This window comes from Struthio camelus, chromosome 2, assembly GCF_040807025.1.
Source record: "Struthio camelus isolate bStrCam1 chromosome 2, bStrCam1.hap1, whole genome shotgun sequence".
NCBI lineage: Eukaryota > Metazoa > Chordata > Aves > Struthioniformes > Struthionidae > Struthio > Struthio camelus.
In genome coordinates, this window is record NC_090943.1 from 160,341,000 (window position 1) to 160,356,249 (window position 15,250).

General features: G+C 38.1%; 1 protein-coding gene across 2 annotated transcripts in view; it reads left to right on the forward strand.

The window, feature by feature from the left end:
- FAM91A1 (family with sequence similarity 91 member A1) overlaps positions 1-10,978 on the forward strand; it is a 28,379-nt gene extending 17,401 nt beyond the window's left edge. The window contains exons 18-25 of one of the 2 annotated variants that reach the window (XR_011139319.1): positions 1,125-1,238; positions 2,497-2,569; positions 3,928-4,077; positions 4,532-4,639; positions 4,935-5,058; positions 6,284-6,353; positions 7,630-7,736; positions 8,300-8,438. Coding sequence is in view for 1 of the 2 variants with exons in the window: in XM_068933225.1 (XP_068789326.1) it covers positions 1,125-1,238; positions 2,497-2,569; positions 3,928-4,077; positions 4,532-4,639; positions 4,935-5,058; positions 6,284-6,353; positions 8,300-8,494 (834 nt within the window). In the remaining variant the exon portion in view is untranslated. Of the gene's footprint in view, positions 1-1,124; positions 1,239-2,496; positions 2,570-3,927; positions 4,078-4,531; positions 4,640-4,934; positions 5,059-6,283; positions 6,354-7,629; positions 7,737-8,299 lie in introns of both variants that reach the window. The other variant, XM_068933225.1, reaches the window with a different exon arrangement.
- Positions 10,979-15,250: the final 4,272 nt, after the last annotated feature.

Consider the following 15,250-nt stretch of genomic DNA (forward strand, 5'->3'; position numbering starts at 1 on the left):
TTCATTCTGAGTAGATGCTTGAAAAGCTGAACACAGAAGAGTGGTTTGGAGACATTAAGAGAGGGATGTGTGTTCTTAGATGTACCCATGTCAGCAGCCATCTCTGGCTCTTGGATTTGTAGATGCATTTTTCATTTTTCATCTCTCTTGCATCTGGCTCTTTGTTTCTTCCCTTACCCTGCATGACCTTTCTGATTTTAAAAATGTTGATACTCCCTATTTCTAAGACATGTTTTAAAGTAACACTGGATTAAGTGAATCTAGGCTTCTATTGCAGAAAGCATTTTTAAGGCTGTTGAAGAACAACTTGATTGAAACTTTTTTTTTAGTCTTATCTGTAGTTTAAACTGCTGGTAAACGTATGGATTGTACCATTTGATTAATAAGAGGTGTCCAATGTGGTAGCCTTGGAAAACTTCCTTACTGAACTGAATGTTCAGCCTGCTGATGAATCAATCAGATTTTCTTGTGCTAAATGATCTCACGTTCTGTGTTACCACAAATTTACTGGAAGCTTTTTTTCCTCCCCACCTCTGTACAGACGTGAATGCTTTTTTTTTTTTTTTTCCCCTACTACTATTTTGCAGTGTCTTTTTTTTTTTTTTTTTTTAAATGAACTGTCAAGGCACTTCTAGAACTCTTACAGAGAGACAAAGGCAATCAGTTATGAAAACTAAGAAGTGGAAGTTGCTTCCTAGTCCATGTCTTTCTCTTCCTGTCCCTCTCTCTCAGATAGGTATTTTTGGGGTTGATAAATCTTTGCTGCCTTTTTGACAATGTTAGTTTTGTCTAGTATATATTTTACTTTTAAATTTATGTGGGATTATTTTCATCTCCTATTTGCTAGGAGACTGCTGCGATGGCCGTGTAGTTCTACAGGAATTGGTGACAGATACCTCCTGTTCAAACTAGCATCTTAACTTTGAGGTTGGCAAACTTCTGTCTTTACCAGGAATATGACCATGAGTGGTGCTTGGGACAAAGCATAACGCTATAGAACTGTAGTTACCTGTGGTGTAACTTCCTAATTGTAACAGTATGCTGTTAGCCTAACTATAGTATTTCACTTTATATGCTTTGATAATCCATTACTACTGTAAATAGTCTTAATTTCTGTCTTCTAGGGTTATGATCGCTTACTAATAACGTCTTGGGGTCATGACCCAGGAGTAGTTCCTACTTCGAATGTGCTCACAATGTTGAATGATGCTTTAACACATTCTGCTGTTCTAATTCAGGTACAGAATGCTCTGTATAAATGATGAAAGCATATGTAATTTTGAGTAAAGCTGTTACACAGCAGAGGGTATTAAGAATATAGGAGAGCTGTATTTCTTTGTCAAAACCTGGAAAATGTGTCTGCCTTCTTAGCCAGTACTACTCTGATTAGGTGGTGGTAAAGAATGGTTTTGTAAATGAATCCAGCTTGCAAAACATTGTGGTAAGATTTATTGAAAAACCAGTTACTGATAAGCAAGGTAATTCTTAAATTTTTGTTTTTATATACACACACGTGCACACATATATATATATACACATCCCTACATATATGTATGTGAAACTTTATACATATAAAACTTGCACAGTTAGGTGTTTTGGACTGTAGTACAATTTTGTATTGGGGAGATGCTAATAGCAGCTCTTTGCTACTGTATGTTGTATTTACCTTTAGCAAAGGCTTACAGGGAGTAGAGCTATCAGGGCACGTGAGAAGGCTGCTGCATTATGGGTAGACAGAACAGTTTCAGTAAGCAAAAAAGATGTGGATTTGGGGGTGTGTTGGGGATATGGGAAGCTGCAATGAAAGTGAAGAGCCCCACAAGCTTTATAGGCAATAGTAGAGCAAGGTGGCTTGGTATGTATTGTTATGTAAGAAGGGTACTTTTCTGGAGAGCTTAATATTCAGCTCTTGCAGTACGATACAGCTCAAATAATTCATGACTGCCTTGGTGAAAAGTAAAACATGCTCTTTATCAGAAATTTCAGCGATAAAGCAGATTTGTCCCTTTATTTGTGGGAAGTTAAATAGCTTTTCCAGTTTTATCAGTTCAGGTGAACTCTCGGAGAATTAATCATTCGAATAAGTAGATGTTTGATATTGTTACAACAAACGCAAAATTATATGTTCTCAAAAGCCCCACTTGTAACAGCCTTGGTTGCGCAAAAATCTTCCACGCTTGGGGTGGAAGTTCTATTATTTTGCTCCTTCAAAATACACAGTGGTAATGAGCTTTGTAGCTAAAATTTGTAGAGAAAAATTGCTACTCTTTACTGAAGTTTAACATCATTGCATTTAGTCTCGTTCATTTGAGGGGAACGATAGGGTATTTAATTTTGTTTATTTCAGCTACCCAAGAGCTTTTGAATATTGCTTTGGTCTGCTTATTTGTTTTATCAACTGAACTGATAGCCTGCCTTAAAAAGGTCCACAAGTAGAACAAAGTTAGGCTGATGACTATATTTTTGTGTTGCTTATTTAACTTTCTTGATGTTCAGGGACATGGCATGCACGGAATGGGGGAAACCATGCATATACCTTTTCCGTTTGATGAAGCTGAGCAGCAGGGAGGTAACTGTCTTTCTTGAATGTGATCTCTACAGCACAGCGTTTACTTTTCTCACGTGTTACCTTGGGCAAGGTTGCAGTAATCCTTTGAATACAAATTTTCCCATAATTACAATCCAAGTTGGACAAGCAAGTTGAAAGAATGTTTAAATTGCTGCCAAGTTGGCTCTGAATTCAGAGAGATACGATCTCCTCCTTTCTATGTTCTCTGTCCTAATTACGGTGTGTTTTCTAGCCTCTCTTCTCTCCTAGCATAGAGGTAAAGAAGTAGCTTCCTGAAGCATCTTTCTTTGTGCCTACTTATTAACTGTATAAGTAAACGTACTGTATGTCCTTCTATAAGGCTCACTTCTTTTCCGTGCCTTAACTAGAAGACAGGTGAGAACAAACGCTGCAAATCTTATCAATTGTTCGTGTTGATTAGTGGTACTAGGAACTACTGTAGAGGTTTTCTTTTTATTTTTTTCCTCCCCAGGAAGAGCTGTGCTAGCAAAATCTCCTGTTCCTTCAAGGTCTGCCTAGCTCAACTGATTTTTCAAAGGCAGGAATTTACATATTCTGAAATATTTGTTGGTGAGTAGGGCACAAGCTTTGGATAGCTGAGGCCATAGCCTTCTCAGCTGAGGGTTCTCGTAAGGTGTGAACTTTCAGATCTAGAATTATCCAAAACTTTCAGATTATTTAAGCTACTACTTAAAAATCTAGGCCAATTAGAAATTAGTTTTATTTCTTAATTTAGTATTATTTTTTTTTAGCCTCAAAATTAGTTACCTTTATATTTGTTCTCTCTGGTCAGTCTTTATTTTCTTCTATCTTGATAGTAGGCAGAAAATCTTGAAGGCAGAATCTCTAATTTGCCATTCCTTCTAGCATGAACAACTCTGTTGTAGCTCCGTGTTTCCCTCTAATACTATACTCTTAATTGTTCAAAACTTCAGACCTGTGGAGCATGTCTCTTGCACTGAATTTGCCAAGAAAGCCTGTGGCAGCGGTGGAGCTGGACATCAGTGGATTCTACCTGAACTTTGCTATCTCGCCTGAATAAGTGTGTATGTGTGTGCACACGTGTGTGTGTGTGAGAGAGAGAGAGAGAGAGAGAGAGAGGGAGGTCATCTTCAGTTTATGCTTTTTCTTCCTCCTCCACAGCTTTACTGTAATATAAGGTACTAATTAGCATTTGGTGTGGGAAGACAGTGTTCAGTTATGTATTGTCCAGACCCACCAATATGATTGCTAAGCTGGAGCATTACGGGAGAGAGACATCCAGACAATAAAAATTTACCCTTGCCTACAGATGAACTATATGGGTATGGAGGAGGCTTCTTGTAAGGTAAACTGGAATATATGTTGTTTTCTACTAGACTTCTCTCGTATGAACATGGGCATTCATACAGCTTTGAAAATACTGAGAAACAAAGTGGATTTGCAACATTTTTGTGGCTATGTCACTATGTTGAACCCTGCAAGTCGGTACGCTAACAGAAAGCTGAGCGATGCTTCTGATGGAAGAGGTTAGTTACCCGTATTTTTCTGCTGTGTTCCTTTAATCCACAGTCACTTCAGCAAAGTTGAATAAAGGATTACAATTCTTTGATTTAGAAGTCTACAAAATATCTTCTAACATGACTAGGAAACTGTCTTGATTGTAAATCTATTAGCAGTAGACTTTGTGAGTAGTTCAGAAACAGCAAATGCTGGCTGATAATTACTGGACTGGAATAATTTCAAAGCATTAGAAGTAAATTGTGTCATTTTTATATACCAGAACTCTACCTTTCATAAGTGTGTTGAAGATTTCTAAGCTGCTCTTCAGCCCTAAAAATCAGTAAAGGTCCTGTTTCTCCATACTGCTTTCACTAGCTTTATAGATATCAGCTTTGGGCAAGACTTGTCACATTTCTTACATCAGGCAGCAACTAACCTTATACCAGCTAAATATTTATGTAAGAATTGCCTTACTTCTAGGAGAGGCTGAACTAGCATCCGGATCTGATGTAAATGGGAGTACAGAATCATTTGAGATGGTAATAGAAGACACTGCAGTGGATTCTACTGTCAAGCAAAGCCCTGAAGGTAAAAACATTGCAGAAGGCTTGTGCTGCCTGTAAGTTTTCAGTGCAATCAGAAATCTTGTCGTTAAGGATCTGAACGTATGCTGCTTGATATTGTTTGGGATAGTGCAACACTGTGTTCTTTCTTCTTAAAATTCACATTCCCTTAAATCTTTGAGCGTTTCAGTATATGAAGCTCCTGTCTTCAAAAGTGTGAACTGTCCAGCGGATTCCTGATCAGAGAGACTCAATTCTGGGATCAATGTTCTTGGTTTGTCTTTTCTAAAACTTTGGTTGTCTTGCTTTTCATCCTGTAGTACCCACAACAGAACTGGAATGGGTTCCCCTGGAATTATGCTTTGGCATTCCGCTCTTCAGCTCTGAGTTAAATCAGAAAGTCTGCAGAAAAATTGCCACTCACGGACTATGTAGAAAAGAAAGGTGAGCATTGTTACAGGTTTGCCAGGTTATGTCCAGAGCTTCTGCAAAAAATGATTCATACAACTTTATAACAGCAGAACTGAGCTGTGTTTGATAGAGTAACTAAATTCTAGTGTGTTGGCAGATGGTGTCACTTTTAGGCTCAAAGATACCAGCTGCAATGCAAAGAGTAGTCTGTTCTTGTATTATTGAAAATGAATAATTTGTGGTGAACTGTCCAAGCACAGCTCAGAAAGAAGCACTTTGGGGGCAGCTTCCTGCCTATTTTCCCCTTCCTGGCCTAGCACAGACCCCCACCCACCTCCCAAACCCCCTTCCTCATAAAGCTTTGGTGTAAAATGCATTTAGTTCTTGTGGAAATTTTCATTACTTTTGGTATCTTACTGGCTAAGCCTTGTGCTGGCTTACAGTCAAGGTAACTTCTGTTTTTGACTGTAGCTTTTCGTTATGAAAGATTAGTGTTTTCCAGCAAAGAGTGTCTATTGATTTCCACCCCCTACCTCGCTCCAGGCTATGTTCTACAGACCAAAAGGAGGCTGCCTGAAGACAGGGCTCAGGGATTTTCTTGCAGTAGTTGGCTTTTAATAGTGTGCTGATGATCTGCCTCTTGGTCATGCCATCTAAGAAGCAATGCTTACTAGGCTGTTCTAGATGAGAATATGAGACATAAAGAAGTCTGATGTATTAATGTCTTTTGTAAATTAACATTTTTCGATTGCAATTTTTAGTTTCATTTCAGCACAGTATAAATAACAGGGAAAATAAAATTCACATGACTGGACTCAAGAGCAGATGGTTTGGTGTTTAGTTAGCCTCTTTTTTTAGCGATGACACTATTATCAAGCTTTCTGTGTGAACGCACATTTTTGACTAATTTTTCTTGGTGCCTGCTTACTACCTGTGTAAGTAAATCTGTTATATGTCCTTCTCTACGGCTCACTTATATTGGGTATATTAATTAGATGACAGGTGAGAGCAAATCTGAAAATCTTACGAATTGTTCGTATTGATTAGCAGTACTAAGAACTACTGTGGAGGTTTTGTCACCAAAACGTGACAAATCTTGTCACATGATGTTATGTACCACACGTTATTTTTGAGTCGTTTACTTTGGTACTCTTTTCCTAGCAATGTTTAGGCACCTTGAAAGGCTGGGTATTGATGCACTTAAACTTTTTATTTGCTTTATTTGTACATGCCTTCTCTCCTCTTTCATTTTTAACAGCCTTCAAAAACTCTTACATTCCAGTAGAAAGCTGTCTCTACAGGTCCTTAATTTTGTTCATTCATTCCAGGTAAGGAGACACAGTCCAGCTGTGAATCATTCCGTATGGTCTGTCATCCCTTTTTGCCCTACTCCTTGCTATTCTTTGCTGTGTGGAAACGCATGTGGTTTGGTTTATGTACTTTTTCTTTAAATGGTAGCTGTATTAAGAGCACTGTCGAACTCTGAAATGTTACTGGTAACAAAATGGGAGTATTTCTGTACCTCCTTTCTAGTTTTGTTTAAACTCTGTCTCAACTTCTGGGTTTGCATCTTGTGTATAATTATTGTCATTGTTTTTGTATGGCTCTTGATTGTTCTTCGTTCTTCTTGCTATAACACAGCTTTGATGGTTGCTTGGTTACTTCCTAGGTACATCAGGGAAACTACTGCAGAGTACAGATCTACTAAACTTTTTAGATGTTATCTGCATTTCAAGTCAACTGTGTTCCCTAGGAAAAAAATAAAATACGTTGCATGTATTTGATAGCGTTATTTTTTTGCACTCATCCTAAGATCGTCTAGTACTTTATGATTAAAGGGTATTAATAAGTAAAGCTACTTACCCTGTTTGGGAGGATTTTTAAGAGTACGGACAGAGCAATTCTGCTCAGTTGTTATGCAAGTTCATAACCTGCCTGTAGTCTTGTGTGACGCTATGTGCTAGCAAGGTGTGTCCACAAGTAAAGTGGACTAAAGTAAAACTACTTAGTTGCTTATATTTTGTGATGCTTTTGTCTAAAATTCTGTCTTCTTAGAAAGATAAGGAGCTTGCAGGTAACTTGACCAGGTAGTGTTGTGGGTGATGTGGCCATGAAACCTCCTCCTCGTATTGAAGATACGAATATTGAAGACTCCCAGTGGATTTGAACCTTGAAGCCATCTGCCAAACATAGTCTCAAAGGACTCCTGCCCTAATCTCTCTGACACACATGCTCTCTCTGAGATTTTTATATGCATATGTATGTCTGTGTGTGTGTATATGTATAATATATATATTTATACATTATTTATACATACACACACAAAGATATTTATATTTTATATATATATATATATATATATATATATATATATATATATATAAATGAAGAAGTGATTTTTAAACTGAGAAAACCAAACTTCATATGGGCAAGTTAGTGCCTGCAAATACGTATCTGCATCTTAGCACAAGACGAGTGGCAGTGCTTAACATGCTCAGGCTGATACAGCTGCTGCTCTGAGAGGTTTACATATATGTCAGTGTGACTCAAAGAACACCAGATTAAAAAAAGGAAGTTCCATTTTAGGCTTTTTCTTTTTGATAGACCATTTGTTTCAAAATGATACTGGAGAATTTCAGATGTAAAGACTGATTGCTGCTTTGACTGAAAGAAGACAGCCTGAAGGAAAAAGACCACAGTCAAGGACAAGAGTAAGACTACATGTTAGCCCTCTTTGTGAAGGGCAGTTGAAGGCAAATCCAAAGACCGATCTTTCTAGCAGACCAGACTCTTTTCCAAGGATTAAAGAGTCTGGCCCTGGGAGGGAAGGGAGTAGTTCTCTTAAATGCTGCTGGAGTCTGTTAAGTAGCTTTATCCCATAAACAAACTAACAAAGTCTTGGTTGTAACTCCATTTCACAAAGAGCTGGACTGCAGTGTAATCAAATCACTAGATGTTTTTTGATAATGAGAGTGTATTCTTGCCAGGTCTTCCCTTCATTTTTAAGTCTCGAATTTCCCTGACAGCTTCTTCGAACCCGAATGACGCACCTGCAGACCTAATGCAGGCAAACAAATGCTTACTTCATGCTTTCCTTTGTTTATTCTGCTTTTACTTCCATAATGATTAGATGTTCATTGGATTAAAATAACACTTCGGAAACACTAAATGATGTATCAGCAGATTAGATGAGCCTGTCATATTATAGCTATTAAGTCCTTCTTTGTTTCTCTCTTTATTTTTAAGACCCTGCATTTTTCCCTTTTGCTTGTAGGAAGGTATTTCAACAGTGGATCAGTTTCCTGATGCTGCTTCTTCAAGCTCACTTTTGCAGCCTACTTCTGCAGATACGGGTGTTCCTCTTCCTGCGAAGAATCTAATGTTCAAAGAAGGTGTATTATCTGAATGGAATGGACGGTCCCCTTCCTCAATTTTTATTTCAACAACAACGAAGGAACAGGTCAAATAAATAGGGATTCTTGTGCATTGATCACTAAATGCCTTTCTTCTATTACAGTTAATTTATAGTGCCAAGCACTAAAAAGTGTCGTCTGCTGCAGCGTAGTCCATGTAAAAGTAGTGTTACAAAAATGTGTTGTGTTGCAGTACTGGGGAAACGCTTAAACTGTTTAGAACTTGTTACTCATTACTGCATATCTTGCTGCAACAGAGAGCTTTTTAGTTGTCAGCACTGTATTTTTATCTTGAGACAATCTTTCTTTTATAACTAAACACGCCCTTTCTAGGCTTTCTGATGATTGTTAAATTTCTATGCTGTCACCACAAAATTGCAGTAGTAGTTTTCTATGTTCGTTACTCAGACATAAATTCTGTTTAGTTTTGTACTGTATTACTGAAAGTCTTTCTGTATAAAGGTAAGAGATTTGGCTCTTCCTCTGAAAGCTCAGTGATACCAACTGTTTAAAAAAAAAAGTATCATGGTAATGTGGGGCATTAAGAATTGTTGAATTATGTAGTTCAGCTTAACTCTGAGGCCTTGACAGATAGGCACAATAGGAAAGGATTTGGTACTTATAGAAGGCTGAGTCGGTGCAGACTCAATGCCTTGCCGATGACTTAAGGCCGCTTTGAAAATGAGTGGTGCTGTTTCATCTTTGGCATAATTTAATGGAGATCTGGAATTATGGGAAGTTGAACTAGTTGGCTCTGTTCATGAGGTTCTATGTGATAATAGATTTGTGTTGCTCTTTCCTTTGTATGAAGCGAGGACTTTCAAAGATCGAGCACACTGGGAGTAGTCCCTCATTGTTATTTCAAGCTGATGATGATTGCTGTGAAAAATGCTTGATGTCATAAATTGACTTTAAGGTAGATAAGTAGATACGTTCCTATTGATTAACGTTTGACTGACAGCACAGAGCTCTTGATTTTCCACATGAATGTCATTAGCAAAGGAAGATAACAGTGGAGGATCTGTAGACAGAGACTTCTCTGAGTCTGTTTTCCTTGAACCGTTAGCTGTTCATTATGACAACCACTGATGCTGAGGTATTTCATCTAAAACCATGTTCGTGCCCTAATTGTAAGGGAAGGTTTTATGTAGCATAATTTCACTTTGTTTATAACAACTTCTTGCCAGCTTAAAAAAAATTCTGTCTCATTTAGCATACTTAGGAGAACCAGAGATGTGGAATATTAAGAGTTTTAACACAGGTTTCTGAAGTACTCTGCCAACTCTTTTCTTTACTGGAACCTCCTTTGCTTTAAATTGTCATAATTAAAAAGAAGACTTAACCATCCTGTCGTTTCTAGCCTACAATATGTATCGGACCAAGAATCTGTAGCGTAGATGATGCCAGGAGAAGAATGACAACATTTGGGTTTGTATCCTGTTCTATTTGTAAGAAAAAACATGATGGAAGTTTAAAAAGAAAAAACGGTAGCACAATAGCGTAATGCAGTTGACGTCAGTTAGAACTGTGAAAATTCCGTTCTTTTCTCTTTTGGTTTATATGCATTCCTAGAGCATAACCGTTGGACTTGCACTCGAAGAAACTGGAAGTCTATAGTACTTCAGTTTGCTCAATGCTGCTCATTCTAACATCTGTTTCTTTTTTTAGATTTTACCAACAGCAGCTGAACTTAGTATTCTGCATATATTAAAGAGCTTGATTATCTATATAAAGCTGATTATTTACACTACAGTGACTTTTGTACAGGAAGCGCATACTCATTTTTTTTTTTTTTAAAAGTGGATGGTTGCCTTATTTCCTTCAAAGGAAGTTAAAGAGGAAATAAATGTTAGTTTGGGGGAAATGGTAGAGAAAGCAGATCTGCCGTGAGAATTGTTATATGAGGATTAAGTCAGTATGCAGAACTAAACAGTAGATGGTTTGCACTTTCAGTACTACAACAGTGAGCTGTGATAGATGAGCTAGTCTGGCATATTGTAGCAAATGTTGCCATGCACACCGTCCATACAAAGCATATACAGTGGTGATGGTGCAGGTTAAATCTGTTGTATGGAAGTTTGGAAATGAATGAAAAAAATTTTGTTCTCCTCACTGCATCTCCTTCACTGTTACTGACTGAGGCTTTGTTACTAGGTTGTTTAATGTTCTTAAATAAAACTAGTCTGCTCTTCAGAATTGTTTAATACCCATAAATCGTACAGTTAGTGGTGAGAATTGCAGATACGTTGCAGTTTTTAGAACGCAAGCCACTCTTATTTAGGTGCTTCGGTGAATGAATGTAGGAGCTTAAATGTTCAAGTTTGCATATCTGAAGTTTACCGAATAGATTGCAACCAAAGAAGTCCATAAAATACCCCAAAACTCGACTACAGCTCCAGTGCTTGGGATGGTCCAGAGGCTTTAGTCAATGTACGTGACTGTTTTAAATGTGGTGTAAAAAAACAAGATCTCGAAGATCTTCATACCAAAAGAATCTATTTTATATTGTATTGCAAATAAAGGCAAATGAATTAAATCTCTTTTCTTCAGATAGTTTTATTGACAGTGGGAAAAATCATGTGCATTACAACATTTTAAAGCTATTTTAAGTTTCTGTTTTCAACAAGATCTGTCTTTAACTTGCAGAAGAGAGGTTGGCTTTGTGCTTAGGCGTAACCCAACTAGTATTCGTTCTAGATGGGTTTACCTGAAGATGTTTAGGAGCCAGCTAGAAAGCATGTTTTGTTTACTTTCAGGTTTTTTGATCATGATTCCTGTTATTTCACATTCCCGTTATCTCTCTTCCTTTCCACCATTGTTCTCAGATCTTCCTTTATTTTCTTGTTCAGTGTTCCTAATAGTTTGTATTTTGAAGGTTTTAAAGTATGACTGTAACTGAATACAGTTGACATCTTCTAGTGTGACACTGTTAATATTATATATTGAATTGTACAAAGTCTGTGTTCAATTAAATTATTGGCACATGTAACATGATCACAAATAAATGGTGGTGTAGGTCAAACCATGTGCAAAATCCTTCACCTCCAGTAGTTTTGTCGTCTTGGGCACAGCTGTAAAATGTCACCTTGTCACTGTAGCGCGCAAAACTGCTGACTGTCGTCAGAATGTCTTTTATTCCTGTATGCGTGCAATTCTTCAGAAATGCAGCTTTATGAAAAGAAGCCCCCTGTTTTAATGTAGCTTTTTTCCTGTTCCTAACCTGTAAGGGAAAATACAAGAAGCTGCTCCTTCCTTCAACCACAGTTTAAACTTGACAGCTTTCCCTGAGGTCAGACACTGGCACAGTGTCTTCCAGTAAATTGTTCCTAGGAGTGATGCCAGTATCCCAGAAGCTGGGAGAACTCTAGCCTTGGAGCTCTGGTTTGGCAAAGCATATCCTTAATCTTCTAAACCACGGGGTGGTATTTTGACCAAGTACATAAGAAAATGGTTTGTCACAGATAAGATATTTCAGTGGAGTTTGACTGAGATAGATAATGCACACTTCAAATTGTACGAAACAAGTGCGAGTCTTTGCCTGCTTCCGCAGAAGCTTAAGCTAGCACTTACCTCTTGTTTTCTTACTAGCTTTTGGATATTTGAAAGCGCTTGTCAGCGCTTTTGGGAATGTAAGGTTGGTGTCTGACCCATTTTCTTCAACTATGTGAATGATTGGCTGAGAGGTTAGATGAAGTGAGACCAATGTTTCATTTGTTACTTTCTTTAAAATAATCTCTTTGTTCCATCTGAAGCCTAGCTTATAGCAGAACGGCATCAGATTGGAAACTCTCTTGGATTGGAACCTCACTGGGGTTTGAGTAGATCTCTTGGCCCACACTTAGGAGAGTGGGATCCTGAGTGTTTAATTCAAATATTAGAAAAAGTAGTACAGACCTAGATGGGGAAAGGTACCTAACAGATAACCTCCTCTTAAGTTTTAAACCTTCTTTATTCAATCTGAGATTTTCTTGAGAATGTGCACGTGACTGTCTTCGCTTCCCCACCCCCATGGCAATTGTTTGTATTTGAATACTATTCATGCATGCCTTCTAGCTTTATCAGCTTAATACAAGCAAATTCCAACTTTTCCTTAGGACTAGAGCTGAAATAAATCTGAATTTATTGCTCAGCATTTGAAGCTAATATTAATAACGCCTCCCCCCCCCCCCCACCCCAAAACAACAAGCAGCTCAGCTATTTTCAAATGAAACCAAATTTTTTCACAATTAAATTTTTTCACAATTAAGACAGCCAAGTACTGGAAGAGGTTGCCCAGAAAGGTTGTACAATTTCCACCCTTGGCAGTTTTTCAAAACCTGTCTGGATAAAGCCCTGATCTCGTAGGTGACCTTGCTCTGAGCAGGAGGTTGGACTAGAGACCTCCTGTGGTGCTTTTCAGCCTGAATTAGTCTGTGATCCTGGTGGCAAAATACATGAAGCAATTTTATATGCTTGTTTTTAAGGAGGGCTGTGTTGAATTATATGCAGAACTTAAATTACTTGGATAACGCTGGTGTAGTGGAATGTACAGCCAGTTTTACAATGGGTAAGTAATGCAGTGCAACACATTTTGTAAAACTGGTAGTTCAGTACTGATGAGCTATAATGTTAGACCAGTGTTACGAATGCGTGTGGTGATTTTGGGGGGCAATTTTGCTGTTGAGAAACGCACAACTCTACTTGAGCTGTAGCAGTAGTGAGTTCTCCTGTATGACTCTCCATTGTGTAGGTCTGTACAGGTGGTTACTGGGCAGTTAACCTGATTTCCTAACCTTGGAGGCTGCAGTGGTAGCTTCTTTATCTTTTCTGTTGGCTTTACTGTCCTACTGGAGTTTTTGTTTTCCCTTGTGTGTGAAAGAGGGAAATGCTGACAGAATTCTTTATTTCTAGATGTAACGTGCCTCTAGGAAACATCCTAGCTTTAAAAAAAAAAAAAAAAAAAAAGAGAGAGAGGAAGAAAACAAGCACCGTGAGAAACCGTAGAGAGAACTGCTGCAAAGCTTTCATACATTGTTTGGCTGCGTCTTTTGAACTGCTTCTCTGTTATATGAATCCATGATAAGATTGCTTGAGAACAATGGTTTCTGTGTTTGTCTTGCTTCAGCTTGTGTGGTATTTTGTTTGTAAGTAAGATGAGTTTAGTTACTTTAGGACTTCACTATTGTTGGACTTCAACTTGTTTTTGCTTATTCTGTTTTCTATCACAGTACCCATGGGCAAGTCTGCCACTTATGCTATCTATTTGGAGGGCAGCATTACCCTTGTTGATAGTTTTAGATTTCCATGGGCTATCCAGGCCTTTGCTTCCAAGGACGGTACTGAGTTCGGACCAAAGAGTTGGCCGAATGAATAATTTGAACGTTCTGCAGTATTTATTAATATGCTGTTTTGTTGTTTTTTCAGCGCACAAGTATGCGTCTTGAAAAACTGCATGGCAGTGGGATCCCCAGGACTGAGAAGAGAGTAATTTAGAAAGAATAGGGAAGATTGAGTCAGTCATCTGGAATATAATGTTCCCTGTGACATCTACACAAACCTCGGTGATTTGGAAGCTGCTCTTCTGTGACGTGTATAACCTGTGTAAAACCACGAGATTTGGTGAATAGAGTTTTGACCCAGATTTCAAACCAGAAAGAATCATCATGACAGAATGAATGCAGTAACTGAGGGACAGAGTAGAAGTGGAAATGAAATGAAGCTAATGGTGAGAAGGGGGAGGAGTATTAGCCTAGAAAAAGTAACTGGAGAAGGTGAAAAATGTCTGTACTGGCATATTATAACCTAGAGCTCACCTTTACAGAAAGGGAGGTGGGAAACTGGCGCCTGTTGAATTCAAGTCCAAATGGAGAATTTGTACCCAAAAAATCTGGGAAAGAAGTTAGACGCAGGAATGAGAGGTGCTGAGGGCGTGAGCAGACTGCAGACAGTAGAAACGTAATTGTAAAAGTACTTTCATGGCTAGTTATTCTAGCTCTTTGAACTCTTTCAAACAGTCAACGTGAACTGGACTGGTTTTGCATTTTCACCTCAAGTATGGAAACAAAACACAGGCTTTGAAAATGAGAGATAAGGCATTATTCCAATCATGATTTTAAATTGAATCAGATGCAATTTCTGATATGATGCTGAAATCATACACTTGTCCGATTCGACTTTCCAGTGTGAGCGATGCAGTAGGATGTGGTAGGCTGAGGTTTCCACACATGGGAACGTGCTTTCCTGTAGGTGTCAGCACTTCTCTTAGTATTGTCTTGATTTCCAGCAACAGGCAGCATCAGGAAATAAGTGAATTGTTTTTTTTTTTAATTTAAAATATTCTTGAGGCAGATATACTTTGATAAGAGAACCCTACTGAACTAAGGCGATTTTATATAATTAACAGGCAGAGCTCTATTTACTGGGTAAAGAGATTTTGTAAATGGATAAAATATTATTTGCAGAATATCATTTAGCTGGTTGTTAAACTAGCTAAATAATGGAACTAATTCTTTTGTCAAATATTGATTTGATGAGTGACATTCATCAGACGTAATTCAACTTGTTGTTTCACTAAGTATTTCCACAAACATTGCTGTGTATGAGTGTGTGTGTCATAGCTTAACTATTAGCTACAGGTTGGCTGGGTTCTGCACAATAATAAATTTTATTCTCAGCTTTCTGTCGCTTCCACGGCCATTGGCCAGAAACTAATATAAACAGGATCAGGCTTCTGCAGATTAGTCAGCACGTGAAAGACTGATACCACAATAGCAGCACCAGTAGTGCCGCTCTGTTAAAAATGTGGACTCTGGTGATGGGGCTAAATTACCGTG